The following is a 16,377-nucleotide window of genomic DNA, read 5'->3' on the forward strand; positions in this document are numbered from 1 at the left end:
GAGTTGGTTTCTAAGGGCTGCATTAAAGATTCAGAAAGATCTGGGCATTGTGCTTGTTATCTCTAGTTCCTGCTGCGATGAGCAGGAATGGCAGGCCTTGATGCTGTGTATAAACTCCTTCCCTTGGAGGTCGGCCTCCCCGGGCTGTGTTCCTCAGAGCTCAGGGTCTGAGTCCCTGCTCCCTGTAGCATGCAAGCCACATAAATCGGCCATCAGCTTTTGTACTTTCTTCCTTTCCAAGCCTTGTGTTTTAAAGCTCGTATCACCTCATACTTTTCAGATGTTTAAATCCTCAGAAGTGCTTCATTTCTCCATCTCAAAAGCAAGCATTCCCCTTAGAATAAATAAACTAATAAAATCTGTTTTCAGTTCGAAAACTCTAAGTGATTTAAATTGCTTTGCTCTTCAAATACCTGATTTTTTGGAAACACAAAATGAATACCTGTGCAACTAGGAATTTACATAAAGAAAATTGCTCCAGTACTCAAGGCAACCATCATATTAGAAAGTAAAAATCTTAAAATGTTATAGACTATTAAAAATGTGGGATTTTCCTTTCACAAATAAAACCAACAAAATATATCAAATGAACAATTGACAGAGGCTTCAAGATGATGATGGCATTTTGATTTTTAAATGCATTCGTGTCTGCACAATGTTATAATGAGGTGTAATAAAACATGACTTAGTTATTAAAATATTTGTTGTACAAAAATCATATTAATGTCATGAGATACTTTAACTCTGCATGCAACCTTTTTACAGATATTATTTCATTTATGTTTAAAGTGATACTAGGTTGTAGATACCAATTCAGCCCCTTATACAAAAGGACCATGAAATTTGAAGAAGCTTCCTCAGAGAAAAAAATGCAAAAAGAATAGATCCAGGCACTCCTAAGAACAGCCTGGCGAAGTCTTGCTCTGGAGCTCTTATTTGAGCTGATACACTAGACAAACTCTAACTAGCCAACTAGTCATCAAATTACAACGAATGCAATAGTTTATGCCAAACAAGGGGGGAAAAGTTACTGCCGGGGAATGAAAAGAACTGCCCACGTTTTCTCAGAAAAATAAAACAAACTGTTTTCTCAGAAGAAAATAGCTTTAATAAAAGAGTTTCAATAAATTTATATCCCCAAATGGTCAGTTCAAGTCAAATGCATTCGTGAGTGTGTATTGGGTATTAATATATCAGATGCTACTATAATTTTAAGGAACTAAATAACTCCTTGAAATTTTCATTGAAATCATTATCACTATTATATGAGTAGAAAAAGCAATTGATACGCATCTCTTACAAGTGGATGCTTAAGGATGAGAGGCTGGATGTTTATAGCTAATGTTCCTAACGGGGAAAAGCAATGATCATAGATGTACATATAGGTCTATGTTTCCCCAATACAGGTTCTTGCTGGCACATATCCTGGGATGGGATCGCTAGATCCTGTGCTCATTTTCGTTTCTCAGGAACTTCTGCACAATTTCCACAGCGACTCTACCAGTTTACACTTGCAACATCAGTGTATCGTGTTCCTCTTTTCCTGTATTCTTGCCAGCATCTGAATGTTTTCTTGATGATAGCTCCTCTGATTTGGGTGTGTAAGAATTTCAAAATAGTTATAATTTGCTATTCTTTAACAGCCAGGCATATTGAAGGGTTTTTTGGTAATACTGTTCACTAATATTTTTCCTCTTGAGAGTTGTCCTTCAACTCACTTGCAACCCTTGGACTTTGGAAAGGACTATATGCAACAGCAAAAAGAAAGAGGAAGTCAGTGACAGGTTTACAAATAACTAAAAGAAAAATGCAGGAACGAGGAATGACATAAACAATAATAGTCTGTTTATAGTTGTGTTTGCAAGGCACTTTCCCGTTACTTCATTTTATTTCTGACAGTCCTGTTACAGGGTAGGAAGAGATGGTTTCATTATGCTTGGTTTTGTTGTTGTTTTGATAGATGAAGAGCTGAACCTTAGAAAGGTTAAGTGATTTGGAGAAGAGCATTTCAAACAGAAATATTTAACATTGTCAAATAGATAAAACTGCATAAGGTATGAAATGCTGTTTCTGTGTTTTCGTGCAACTTACCGAGTCTATGCAAACTAAATTTGGAATGAAGAAGAGAGGAAAAGTGACAAGAGCACCTAACATTTTGAGACACAGTTATTGATGAGTGCATTAAAATGTGTGTCGCATTCAGGATAATCATTTGAGGCTCACAGACTACAGGCATTGGAATTGAACAAACTCGGGTAGAAAAGGGTTATCTTTTCTTTTCCAAATGTGCAGTTTTTTTTCCAGGAAACTGGTTTCAATATACCAAGAATACTTATGTGCATGTGAAGATTTTCTCAATTTAAAATTATTATTATTATTATTATGAGTTTAAAAGGTCTTCCTGGGTAAATTCTAAAACCCAAATTCCTTACCAGTTCTAAAGAGTTTCCCAAGACCCCTCATTAGGATTAAAAACAGTGCATTGGAGCAAAACAGACAAACACGCAAAGGCACAAAAGAGCTTGGTTCTCAAGTTGGCTTACAGTATGGACACACCTATCCACCACTGGAGCTGACAACTCAGGACTCTCATATGCATAATATAGACACACACTATTCTCCAACCTGTGTTGAGTTTAACTGTACTGATTGTTAACTCCTTGGAAACCGGATGGTTTTCAGGCACATGCTGGAACATATGGTCAACATACCATTGACCTTTATGGACTGCACTGGGTTTGGATGGATGCACTGTGTCCACTGAGGGAAATTTAGGAGAAGCCACTCTTTATCTTTTTATGCCTATGTATATTCATTATGCATATGATTAAAATCAGGTGTATTATAAGGAATAATATTCTCATTTGGGGGAAAAATCCTTGCAGAGTCCAAGCCAGTCGATTGCGGCAGAGAACAACCTGAGCTAAGCCCCCAAGGGCCCACAATTCCACCTCCTAGCCTACCTCATAAATGGCAGCACATAGAACTCTCTCAGCGTTTGAGCACTTTTCCATATATGTCCCTGCTCCCTTAGAGAACATTTCAGATCTGTGCTATTCTTTATATGGAACAAGGTTCTTGCTACTTTGTGATCTCTGGGTGCCTTTTTTTTTCAATTCTTTGAATAAGACATCAACATCCTGGAAACTTCAGTCTAGACACGGCCCACTAGTAACAGAAAAAAGGACAAGAATGATGTTTAACATCACAGCTAATTCCCGCTGCCCACTCAGTTGGAAAGTAACATTTTGTCCTTGGAAACCCCAAGAGACTTTAGTATAACATGGGATTCTACATTAGGATATAATATCTAAGCATTTTATTCCGTGTCAAATCAGGATGGGAAAAAGACACCCTAGTAGAGCACCGTGCTTTTCTTGGCTTCTGTAATAGCCATTAGGAAAAATCCACATTAAGTATCATAAGAAACAGACACAGAGAACAAAATGCACAAACTCTAGAATAAGCATGAAATTCTGGAATTGAACATATCAATTTTTCTACTCCATAAATTAAACACTAAATATTAAATTAGTTATCTCATTATTGATGCACATGTCCATAAACACACACATACTCTCATTAAAAAAAAACAAAACTTAGTCTGACAGTGCATGCCTGTAATCCCAGAATTCATAGGGACAAGCCTGAAGAATTAGAAGTTCAAAGTCAGGAACAGATACATAATGGGAGACTGTCTCAAATAATAACAACAAGAAAATCTCTGCAGCCAAATAACACATACATAAACCTAAGCTTTAAAATAATAGTGAGTTTATAAAAGCTATTTCCTGTGATCTGAGGCACAAGATAATCTGTTTTGATTACAAAACAATACTTTTAAAAATACTCGACTGCCAGTCATGAAATATAAATTGAGTGGCTGAACAACAAATTATTTTGATACATGATCATGAGTAGAATTGCTCCCTGAGCTTCATTGGCATCTTACTTTTTGCAGAGAACAGTATATTTTAGATAACTGAGCATAACTTGCACAGTTCATTTTTCCTTTATAAACTCAGTTAAAGAATACTCAAAGCACACAGTGATTGTGTCTATACTTCATACAAACATCTGTATGGAAAGTGACAAATTCAGGCCATTTGTCAAATTCTGCCGTTTGAAAACATTTATCTTGATGACATTAAATATCTGGATGATTTTAAATACCAAGATGTTGCGTGTCCTGCAGGAAAAAAAAAGCCTGATGATTACTTGAATCTTTGCCTATCTGCTGCATAAAAATGTGTATTTGCATGCGTGCCTCTCCTTCAGGCTTCACATGGATACAGTAAGTATTATAGGCAGACGTGTCAAGTTTAGATTTTCTGTTATTATTGTTCTTAGTGAATGTCTGAACAGCAGAAAGGCCTTTTATTTTCCCTTCAGAAAATAAAAGTGATAATTGTCGTTTCAACAGTGTGAATTGAAAGGTAAAGATTTGCAAAATGAAGGTGCCTTGGTATTTCAGCTTTCATTTCCAATGGTACCAGAGTGGGAGAGCTACAACACAGGGCAGTCTCTCAGTTGACTGACAACTATGGGGTTGAAATGTTATATAAAACATTCCCTCTCTCATGATATGTCTAAGCATTTTATTTTTCCTCTGCATATCCAGCTAGTCCATTCAGATGAAATGACAGGAATTTGAACTTCTAAAGGATAGTGTTGATGTCCCGTGTTCAGAGAGATGGTTTGCCGTGGCATCGGTAGTAAATATGAAATCTAAGTTTCTGCTTTTTATTATATCATAATTTCTCTGCACCAATTTAAACTGACTTTTCCAATTTTTCACCTATGTCTTTCTATCCTACCCTAATAAAGAAAGGACATTCTTTAATAGGAAACAAGGAAAACATTATTATAAAAGAGAATATGTATTTTGGACATTGACTTAAAATAAAGATTCACATTCTTTTCAATTCTCCCTACTTTAAATTAATTCCACATATTTGGTAATAACACTTCTAAGCCTTTACAATCAAGATTGCTTGCAGTCCATACTAGCAAAGTGAAATGAATATTAAGATGGGCAAAAGTGGCTGAAAGTTGCTAGCTCTTAGAGCCATAAAACAACACCCACAGCATCACACCCAGGGGCTCCCAGGAATGTCTTACCTTTGGGATCACTCAGGACGGAACCAAAGGCGCTAATGACTACATCAGCCTTCAGGCGCACCACCTGCTCTTCATCTTCAACCCAGTTTCCAGTTTCATCTTGCTCTGTTCGGACAAATTGCATTGCCACAATTTTTCCATCTTTGACTATAACTTTCCGTGGGGAAAGGAAAGGCAAAAATTCACATTTTTCTTCCTTAGCGAGTTCCATCTAAAACAAAAGAATCCAGAAATAAAACGTGAGAAATGCTGACTATCATATGTAAGAGGTGATTTTCAACTCAATTTGCATGTTAAGAGGTTATAATGTTTGAATTTATATGAAGGTTTTGTTTGATTTTTTTCCACCAAAGCTGAATTTCAGGCATTAACTGCTTGCTCATGGGAGTCTTGAATTTGAAATGTGACAAAGAAATTTGTAGAACATGGTAATATAAGTTAATTCCAGCTGGGAACAATGCTCAGCGGCAGAGCAGATCAAGAGCATGTGTTAGCCCTGGGTTCATTTCCAGCACCTCAGAAAGACACCCACTCAAGTCTTGTTTATTAAATGGTCTACAGTTGGTGATGTGCGACATTCTCAACTGCACTAATCTGGGCTCCTAACACCTTTGCAGAATAAACTCTATTTGCAATCATGTTAAACGTAAAATATTTTTTTATTAGCTGGGGTGGTGGTGCACCCCTTTAATCCCAGCACTCATTAGATAGAGAGACAGGTGAATCTCTGTGAGTTTGAGACCAGCCTGGTCTACAAGATCTAGCTCCAGGACAGGCTCCAAAGATACAGAGAAATCCTGTCTTAAAAAAAATTAATTAGCTGCATGTAACTGAACTAGAAAAAACATCAATAAAGTGGACAAACAAATCTGTGCAAACACATGATTAGAAAAGGAGTTGGGGAATGAAAGCCAGAGATGCTTGGAGTAAGTGCAGAAAATAATTCCTTCTCCCTTTTATAATAGTATAGTCATGAGGGGCACCACTGAAAAAATCAGAAAGACAAGGCCAGACCTCCTGGAGCACCTTTCTTATCTGTGATTCATCCTTTCACCCAATAGGAATTGTTTACTTTGTGTCTGTAGAGGTTGCCCATTCACACAAAAGGTTCAAATTTCCTTATATGATTATTCCACCCTTTGTTTTAGATGATACCCAGGCATTTATCAATACAATCTGAGTGTGCTTGCTCTCTCCCTCTCTCTCCTTCCCTCCCTCCCTCTCTCTCTCTCTCTCTCTCTCTCTCTCTCTCTCTCTCTCTCTCTTTCTCTCTCTCTCTCTCTCTCACACACACACAGACACACACAAAGTAGAGAATGTGCAACTACAGAGACCATTCCCATACCTGTAGAAGGCAGGTGGACTCTTGGTGGGAATGTTCCTGAGGAATGTATGATTTTTGGGGGAGGCAAGATGTCTCTTAAATGATCAAAATCATAAGAATAGTATGGTATGTTCTCTGTATCCTGTTTATGACATTTGCATAATGTAACACAAGAAAAAAGTTTATGGCATTTCAAGAATGAGGAATGGTATTAACGTTTAATCATACTGTCATAATTGAGTGAATGACATTGCCAAATGTTCATGGATTGAATAAGGCAACCCAGCATGTATATTTATAATTGTTTTAGACTCTGGGAAGGGCCTAAGTAAAATACAGAACTATGCATCTGGTATTGCAGAGTATGCCTGGTAGGTTGCTTTACAACAGGTTTTGCCCTTTCTTATATTTCTTGTCTATTTGACAGTTTGCATCTATTTGAGTACACCGTCTCTTAAGGTATTTAGCAAAGTTGTTGCTAAATTCAGAAAGAAAATTAGATATCGCTAGCAAATAAAAAAAAAAACTTAACATTTTCCTCAGCATGTTTCTCCCACAGATTCCATGTTTAGAGGACCTAAAATTCCATGTTTTGATTGTAAACAAACAAACAAACTAAATTTCAACACCTACTCAGATTATATCATAATTTTTATGTTTTCTTTTTCTCATTGATCTATACATTCTAAAGCATGCATTGTGGTTCACACTGCTTGTGAGGAATCCAAGGTACGGAGATTCCACCTGCCTGACCATATTCTCTGTGGACAGGAGGAAGGAAACAAAAGACAGAAATGTTTGCGCGAACTCTTTTAAGCTTCATCTCAGGATGAGCGTGTTGTATGCCTTAGTTCGATAGTTGCTATCATTGGCCGCCTCCTCTCTCATGTTCTGCCATCAGTCTCTGGGTTTCAGCTCCAACTAGGAAGCTGGCAAGAACTTCAGGTGCTTTTTACTTACCATGAAATGCAGGATTTGGTCAAGGAGCTCAGTGTAAGGCAATGATAATGATAATCCATACACAATAAAACAACTTGTAGAAGCCAGAAGTGAACAGTTGAGCTGGCAGCAGGTCTGTTCTACTTTTACACCACACCCTATCACTGGCATGTGCTCACATGATTTTTGTGTTAGCTTATGGTCCTTTATCTTTAACCCATATCCTACTAATCATAATTTTCTAATATGACAAGGTTGATAATTTCATAAAGATATTTAGCTTCCCTTCTTTGAGATTTGCTGCTTTGAGATTATCTATTGTCTTTTTTTTTGTGGGCGTAGCTGAGTTTCAAAAATACATAAAGAAAAAAAAAGGAATCAAGTTTTAAAAAAGATATTTAGCTTCCTTAACTCCTGCCTGCCAGTGTGCTTAAGCCTAGCATTATAAACACTGCCCTTCCAGTGGATTATTTTGAATTCCTGTCTCAAACCTGTTGATAATGTATGTCCCTTTATCATACTACATGTGGCAGTTACTTTGCTATCAAATACAATTTTATTTACTATTAGTCGTTTTATATACAATGGGAGAAATGTTAAGAGAAACCCCCAAAATATCATCTGAACGTATGTATTTATTGGGAAAGTGTTCATGTTGTGTTGGGCAGAAGGGTATTGAAATCATGATAGTACTCATCTTGTGAAATAAGAAAATATTAGGGCCATTAGAAGGTGAACATGTGAAATTACACATCAGGTAAAATATCCTTTCAATGATTTAGGGATATAAGATAGGGATATATGTTCAGATTTAAAATTACATTTTTATTCATTTTTATTTTTGTGTGATTGTGTGTGTGTGTGTGTGTTGTGTGTGGGTGTATGGCACCCAGGTGGATGTCCAAAAATACTTGAGTGAGATAGCTCTCCCTTCATCATACGAATCCTGAAGATTAATTTCCATGCATCAGATATGATGTCACTTATCTGTATCTGCCAAGCCATCTTGCCAGCCTAATTTCCCTCCCTAGAAGATCTGCCTGATAATTACAAGTGATAGTAGCAGGTATTCTTTTTCATACTTAACCTAAAACATATTATAGGTTAAGAAACTAAAGAGAAGACTAAAGTTGTAACTAAAGATACTTTATCACACACACATATTTATTTATGACAGTTACTACAAAACTTTGCCTCAAACCAATCTTTTCTTTCTTTGGTGGTGTAAAAGGCCAGCACAACACTGTTTATCTTCTTGATTTTACATACCAAACACCCAGGATAGGCAGTTATGTATATGCAAATATTCTATTTTTCTTTTCATAAATTCCAAATCTGAAACATTTCTGGTTATAAGCAACCTACATCCCTGCTATAAAACATGCATTTTTATTTTTCTTTTGGAGAGGAAGGGCATCATATAAAAAAAATCTATTAAAGGGTGACAAAACTTACTCAGGTAATACCTAATCGGGTAATATCTAATTTGGCTTAAAGCAGTGTCTGTATAAGCATGGTTTTGTGCAAGGAGAGTGAATGCGCTGTATGGTCTGAAACTGAAGTTGTTGCCTGTGCATGCTTCCACGGATGTGGGCCTGCCTAGGGCAGTGAAGAACAGTGCCACATGTTTACGGGTTGGAGATGGGCACACAGAAATTTCTGGGTTTGCTGGACTGATCATTCTGATGAAGAAACGGAAGTAACCTCAAAGGGTTAGCATGTTGATTATTCACAATTGAACACAGAGTCAGGGTTATTGCATACTGTTGAATCAATGAGGCAGGGTTTTTGGTATGGAGATGTATCAAGGACACAGTTTGAGCTAACTCAGTAGGAGCAGTCCTTGTAAGGGAGCAGTTCTCAGACCATAATATCAGGATGAGAGGGCTATGGTGGAAATTTTTTCATGTAGTATCAACATTCACACAAGGACCAAGGGAAGGCTTGGCCATTTGTTTTGAGGTAGACGCTGCAGGGGAAGGTTTTACCATTTTCCCGGGGGTCTGAGGCTCTGGGTTACTTGGCATGGCTGACTCAAGTCAACAACACACATTCCCTTGGGGCTTTACTCACTCTGGGCTTCCTCTGCTTCACAAACAGTATGACTGTGAGTCATGTTCTGAGAGCCAATGACACAAATATGACAGGAAGTGACAGAGCTAGAGGTCAGGAATTTGTAGGAATAGAGAGCTTTCTCAGAGAGTAAGAGACTCAAACCTCCCAGTAAAAATAAATGCAGGAGTGCCTTAAAATTGTGAAAGACAGGAACCAAGGAATAAGTTTACAAAGTCAATGGCATACATGAGTTAAAAAAAACTTACTGAACCTAGATAAAGGCTACATTAGGGACAAAGCAGGTTCCACATGTGAAATAAGAAGACAAAATCATGTTCTGTGAAGGAAGGAAAATAAGTGTTTAATTTTACACAACAAATAGCAAACTACTGCACCAAACTCTGTAAATACCAAGAGAATATAGTATTAAAATTTCTATCTCCAGTGTTCAAAAGTTATATTCAAAAGCCAATGACAGATAATTTCAAACAAGTGTTCTTTCAGATGAATGTAGCCAATATGTTACATTCAAAAGCATCAAGACAGGATGCCACCCTATTTATTTCTGTTCAAAGAACTGGCACCTACAGTCTCCAAAAGAAAAAAAATACCAGAGTGACTGATAAGTTATTACAAAAGCCTGGAAGATATTCAAATTAATGACAATAAAACTAGTTGGTTGTATATTTCAGTGAATGGGCTAAAAACAAATCCAAGTATAAGCAGATGGGTGTGAAGAAGATATACTACTTAGCTATAGTACAACTTTACAGAATGTCATAAAAAGAAAATGGTAAATTCTATGTTGTCAATTACCATTAAGAAACAATGGATCAGGTTGACCAGTTATCTGCTATGTATATACACGAATATTCTGCTATTCATAGAAGACAGCTTTTTAAGCTAAGTCATTCATAAACACAGTGCTATACCATCTTCATACTTGAAGATTTTTAGTGATCATTGATAATCAAGAAGTATGAGAAACTGGTACAAAATGCAGCTGTCATGGCATATCATCTATTTATATTTTCAGCATAATTGTATGCATTTGTTAGGTTTCTAGTCACTGTGTTCAAAAATCTTGAGAGAAAATTTCATGAAAGGAAAGACTTATTTTAACTCGTACTTTTAGAAGGTTCATTCAGTCCTTGATTTGTTGGCCCCATGTGCTTGGCTAGAACATTGAAGCATAGGACCTTGTACTAGAAGAAACTTTTTACCTCATGGTGGTCAGAAAACAGACAGGGAGGTAGGGAGTTAGAAAAACAGAGAAATACAGAGACTGATAGAAAACAAAAGTGTCCAAGGCAAACAAATTACCCAGGACCTGACAGCAGTGATCTACATCATTTAGCAAGACTTGTATCTCATCCTCAAATATTCACAGAATCTCTCTAAACAACACTGACTGCTAAGAACCACGTGTTTAACATGAGTCTGTGTGAGACATTTCATAGTCAAGCAATCACACCATTTTTACATGGGGACAACTGGTACATCCAACAAACTCACAAACTTCTCCCCTTCTTAATTTCACCAATAATTTCTCAAGAGAATATGGCAGTGAGCAGCATCAATATTTCCAGTGTTTAAAAGCGAGGCTCAACAAGTTAGTTGTCACCTCCTTTTTACACAGCATCAAAAAAGTAAAAAAAAAATTCTTAGATTTGATTTTCACTTCCATATTTAGGAAAGATATGTAGTTGAAGCTAAGTAAAATAAAAATAGTTCACTACAGCATGCAATAATGATAATCATTTTAATGATTAACTTTATGTAATGTGATGATTTGGTCTGATTAATATTACAGGCATCATACTGCAGAAATTATGAAACAACTTAATTTACTATAATTAAAAGCATGATGTCAACTCATTTTTAGATTGCATATAGGCAAGGTAAGCATAGCTTATAAACCATAACGAGCAGAATCAAAACCAGCATATATTAAATTCGGGAATAACTTCTAATTATGCCAAAGTTTAACAAGCAATGTGAAGTAACAATATTCTTTATAAAATGAAATCTCTATGATCAGTATATTTAACCATCAATCTGATAGGAATACCACGACCAAAATAAAGTTACTTGTAATCAAAATTGCTTAGTAATCTTCCTTGGCCAGTGTTAATCTTGGAAAAGATCTTATTTCAACACTGTGTAATTGTTGGATATGTCACAAATGTTCATGGCTACACAGTCTAATTCATGCATAAATCGAAGCCAGTATTATATAGTTCTTATATACAAAATTGATATTGGTTATCATGAGTAACAAATTAATATTTGTCTTAAATTTTCAAAAATCAACAATGATGCTCACTATGATAACATGACAAATAGTTCTTTAGTTACATTTCCAAGCATTTGTCTCTACTTCTCAGTGTATTTTCTTGTAAATCCAAGCAAGCTATCTTTTCATTTAGCTTATCAAAACTCCTGATCCTTGATATATGATTTCTTTTAAATCGGATCATCTTCCTTGTTCTCTGTCACGTTTGCAGAAATCTCTAATCACCCTAACCTGTCATTCAGGAGAGAATTGCTAGGTATATAGAACCAATCAAATTGAGACTTAGAGTGGGAGGCTCCAATTTTGAATATTTTAATTCACCTATAGCACCTTACACCTTGACTTTATGACTATTTGTCCATTTTTCATTAGAAGCTGAAGTCTTATCTAAGGCTTAACAATGGAGAGAGACTATTAAGTGTGAGGTGGTCTTACTGACCTGATCTGTTCATGTTCTATGTCAAACTTGAATGTTACTTGAAAGTTAATGGTTTGGACATTCAGAAACCTAATATTTAGTTTATCAAGAATATTCATCATGTGTACACACAGTGACTCTGATAAAATATGAGTTGTGCTGAAACTGCAAAATGTAGCAAGCTTCTTAACTTGTAACAATACTGTTGTGCATATAACTCCCAATATCATTTGATGATCTCCAAATAAATGACTTGTCATGTGTATCCATTCTCTCTCTGTTTTTCTCTCTGTATTTATCTGTGAGTCTCTCTCTTTCTCATATAAGTAATTATATGTAAAATGATATAAAAATAAATGATTTTTTTCTAAATGGACATAAAATGACAGAATAGAAAACACTATTCAAGCTAAATGTGAAACTAATCTTGAATAATAGTCAACAACCGTCTAGTGGGAATGAGCAAGATTTGAGAGAATTCTGGAATGGAAGCCCTTCTCTCTCTTGCAACAAGTCTAGAAGAAGATGGAAGCTCATCTCTACAGTGAATGAGACTTGTTTAAATTCCCTTATAAACATTCTCCTGAGGATAAATCCTGGCGATTTCAAATGAGGGCATCCTTATCTGTGACAGATTTGGGGTAGGGTTTTCATCCATAAAAACAATGGAGTAGGGAGCTCTGTGTTCGTATGGACGATGTAACTAACTATAAAACTGAGGTGCTTTGGGATAGAACTCTTTTGTGTGAAAGGTGAAACTACACATACTTCTTAGAGTCAGCATGACCTGGATCCAAGCAAATAGTGATAATGCCAGATGAGACCTGTCAGTGATAATGTACTTCTTGGCTACTGACACCTTCTGTTTATTTCTACTCGCTAAATTAGTAATAAACCTTGATGTACTGTAGTACCAGTCATGCTAGGCTGATTTTAAAATGTAATCACCTGTTTATTTTGGTTTTCAAAGAGATAAAAGATGATGAAAGACACAGAGCAAATTCTAGTTACTTACGTGTACTCTTATGATCCTTAATTTATAGAACAACTTTTGTCTATTCTATAATTTTAAAATATATTTTTATTTTTTCTTTGAAAATTATATATATGCATACAATGTATTTTGAACATATCTAACCTCAAGTTCCCAGCAAATCTGAGCTCAGACATTCTGCCTCAACAGTCTCCCCATTCGATATGAGTGTTTTCTTTATTTTTAATAACTGACTGAGTTGAAATAATGTTGTCCTTATGCCCATGGCTAAGTAGCAATCAAATGTTGTTGGGGCTCCACTCCATCTCCCAGCAGCCACGCACTTCAAACAGTGATTCAACAAGGGATGATATCTTCTGGACCACTCCCTCATTCATACTGGCATTCTGGCTGCCTGCCTTATAATTTCCAGTACACAAATTAGCAATGAAAAAGTAATAGAATGCACTGTATTTTAAAAATCTAGCCTCTACTTGCTTTATCTACAATCAGTACAGTCAGGCAAGCCTTCCAAAAACTCTTCAAAATGCAATCATTTTGAACAAAGGAGGTATTATTCCATATGAGAATTGTGTTAAACATTGGATAAATATAGTAGCCCCCTAACTGAGTTCTCATTATCTGGATTGGGTCACTATTTAAGTGCAATACCCAGAATTGCATTGTAAGGAATTATTGAGAAGACGTAGAGTAGCTTTGCACAGATATCATAAAACACATCACTTCCAGGGAGAAAAGAATATTTTACACTATTCATTTATGATTGATGACATTTCCTTAAACCTGACTAGATCTCACTGTTCTTCACTTTAGATTTAGACAGAGTAAAGCAATACTGACTGCTATTGGAATATTTCACAAAAAGCTAGTCCCATAAAACTTGGTGTCTTGAAGCTATCTTTTTCAATCCGGAAATGACTAAATATTAAAATTCTTGTACAAGATACAATCCTGTCTTCTCCCATAAAATGTCAATCTTCATTTTTTTCTGATATATTGTCATTAAATTTAATGTTTTAATATATTGCTTCATCACATTTTCTGGTTTTAGTTACTTCTTTTTCTTAATACTTAGTTAACTTTTAAGTGTCAAGAGACCTTAAATAATTAATCTTTGATGCCAATTTGATAGTGTGTCCTATTTTTACTAAGAAGTAAGATGGTGGTGAAAAGAATTTATTGGGCTTACAACTATAGATTACAATACAAAGAGGTAAGGGTCTAAGATAGCTATTCACAGTACATATGGAACTAAATGCAGAAGGACGCAAATGCATTCATGCTACCTGCTTGTTAGCTCTTAGCTGGTAAACTTTATTTTATATATCTGAGAGACTATCATAGGGAATGGTACTACCCCAAATGGTCTGGTCAATAAATAAACAGGATAATCATTCACAAGTCAGCCTAATCTAGATAAATACTCAGTCAAGATCTTTTTGGAAACTATTTTAGGTTGTGAAAAGCTGTAATTTAAAAGTAACCATCACATATGTAATGGGAGAAAGTGAAATAGTGCACTTAACAGTAATAATTTATCTGAAGAGTAATTATTTCTTTGAAACATATCTAAAATATTTTTGAGGTGTGTGTATGCATAGTATGTACATTTTGAATATTTTATATCACATTTTAAAAATCTTATTAGGCAAAGATACTTTATATATTTATTTAACATATTTTTGAGGTGTGAGAATGCATAGTATGTACATTTTGAATATTTTATATCAAATTAAAATAATCTTATAAGGTGAAGATACTTTAATTTATTTATTTAACATGGATCACTGGCTTACTACTTTGAATGAAAACGATTCTGTATTTGGAGTCAAATAATGAACTGACTAAAACAACCAATGGGAGGAACCTGCATTTTAATTTGTGAGATTACCATTAAGAAATAACAACTCTGTGAAGTGAGTGTTAGAGTAACAGAATGCCTAGAAATAAAGTGAATTAATGAAACAACAAAAAAGTCTGCAGAAAAGCAAAAATAACAACAACAACAAAACCCAACTATCTTCAGGAAAAGCCTTGAAGGACAGTCATGACGCCTTTAAAATAAAACAAGACTTGAAAAAGGATGATGTTAAATTAGTGGTTTGTCTGAAATCCAGCTCCTCAAAAGGGGATGCTTGTTCACAAGTTCATGACCTCGCTGACCTACACAGAGATTCCAGGCTAGCCTTAGTGGCAGAGAAGGACATTGTCTCAAAATCAAAGTAATGAAAGTGGTATATATGCTGTTCAGAGGTAAAGTGCTGTGTGGACAGTTGAAAGCTTTAGGTTAAGTTTTTAGTGCTACAATAAAAAGATGGAAATATTATGGTCATCTTTGTGTGCTTTTCTTTAACTACTCTTCTTTGGGTGCTAAGAACTGACTAAAATATGTAACTAATAAATTAAAGTAATTTAGGAAAGGTGGATGTGGTCTATGGTCTTAGTCCCCAGAAGGGTGAGGCAGAGGGATTAATTGACCTGGTCAGGCTACACAGTAAATTTAAGGCTACCCTAGACTACAGTGTAAGGCTATTTTTCAAAAAGTTAATAAATAATAAATATTACTTTTTAAGATTTCTTTTTTAGATGGCAAAGTGAAGATATTAAAGAGCTAAGGCAAAAAATGATTAAATTCAGGGGCTTCTAAAGTTAATACATTATTAATCATTATTTATTATGACACATTCTTTCTCTCTCTTTATATCTCTATATCTATATCTATACCTATATCTATATCTATCTATCTATCTATCTATCTATCTATCTATCTATCTATGTATATGAGATTGGGAAAAATTTCTAAAAGATATATCATCTCCAGCACTATTGATACCCAGAGCCAACATATGCAATGAACCTGTGGAATATTGAACACTGCTTTTAAATACATGATTTTGAATGAACATGAGCTTTTGTTGGCTCTTGGCCAGTTTTTAGTCCCCTCTCTCATATTTTTCATGGAATGTTAAAATAATAAAATTTGGGGAAAGGAAGGATACTTAAAAAGAATGTAGCTAAACAGTGATATCATAGATGAAAACTCAGACTATATTTTATAATCATTGACCAAGGTGCTCCAACTTTCAGTTCAATATTTCTATTTCTTTCTAATTGCTCATACTACCCTATATCAACACAACTTTCCATAAGGTAAACATATTCAGATTCTTGGAACGTCATATTTCTACAATACAAAGAGTACTCAGTATGTACTTACTATTTAGTACCAC

At 35.4% G+C, this 16,377-nt stretch overlaps 1 protein-coding gene across 1 annotated transcript in view; it reads right to left on the minus strand.

The window, feature by feature from the left end:
- Dpyd (dihydropyrimidine dehydrogenase) overlaps positions 1 to 16,377 on the minus strand; it is an 801,706-nt gene that overhangs the window by 458,781 nt on the left and 326,548 nt on the right. Inside the window, exon 11 of the mRNA XM_087897615.1 lies at positions 5,122 to 5,332. Coding sequence (XP_087753741.1) covers positions 5,122 to 5,332 — 211 coding nt within the window. The remainder of the gene's footprint in view (positions 1 to 5,121; positions 5,333 to 16,377) is intronic.

Source organism: Myodes glareolus, chromosome 17 (assembly GCF_982192425.1).
Source record: "Myodes glareolus chromosome 17, mMyoGla1.1, whole genome shotgun sequence".
In the NCBI taxonomy this organism is placed as follows: Eukaryota; Metazoa; Chordata; class Mammalia; order Rodentia; family Cricetidae; genus Myodes; species Myodes glareolus.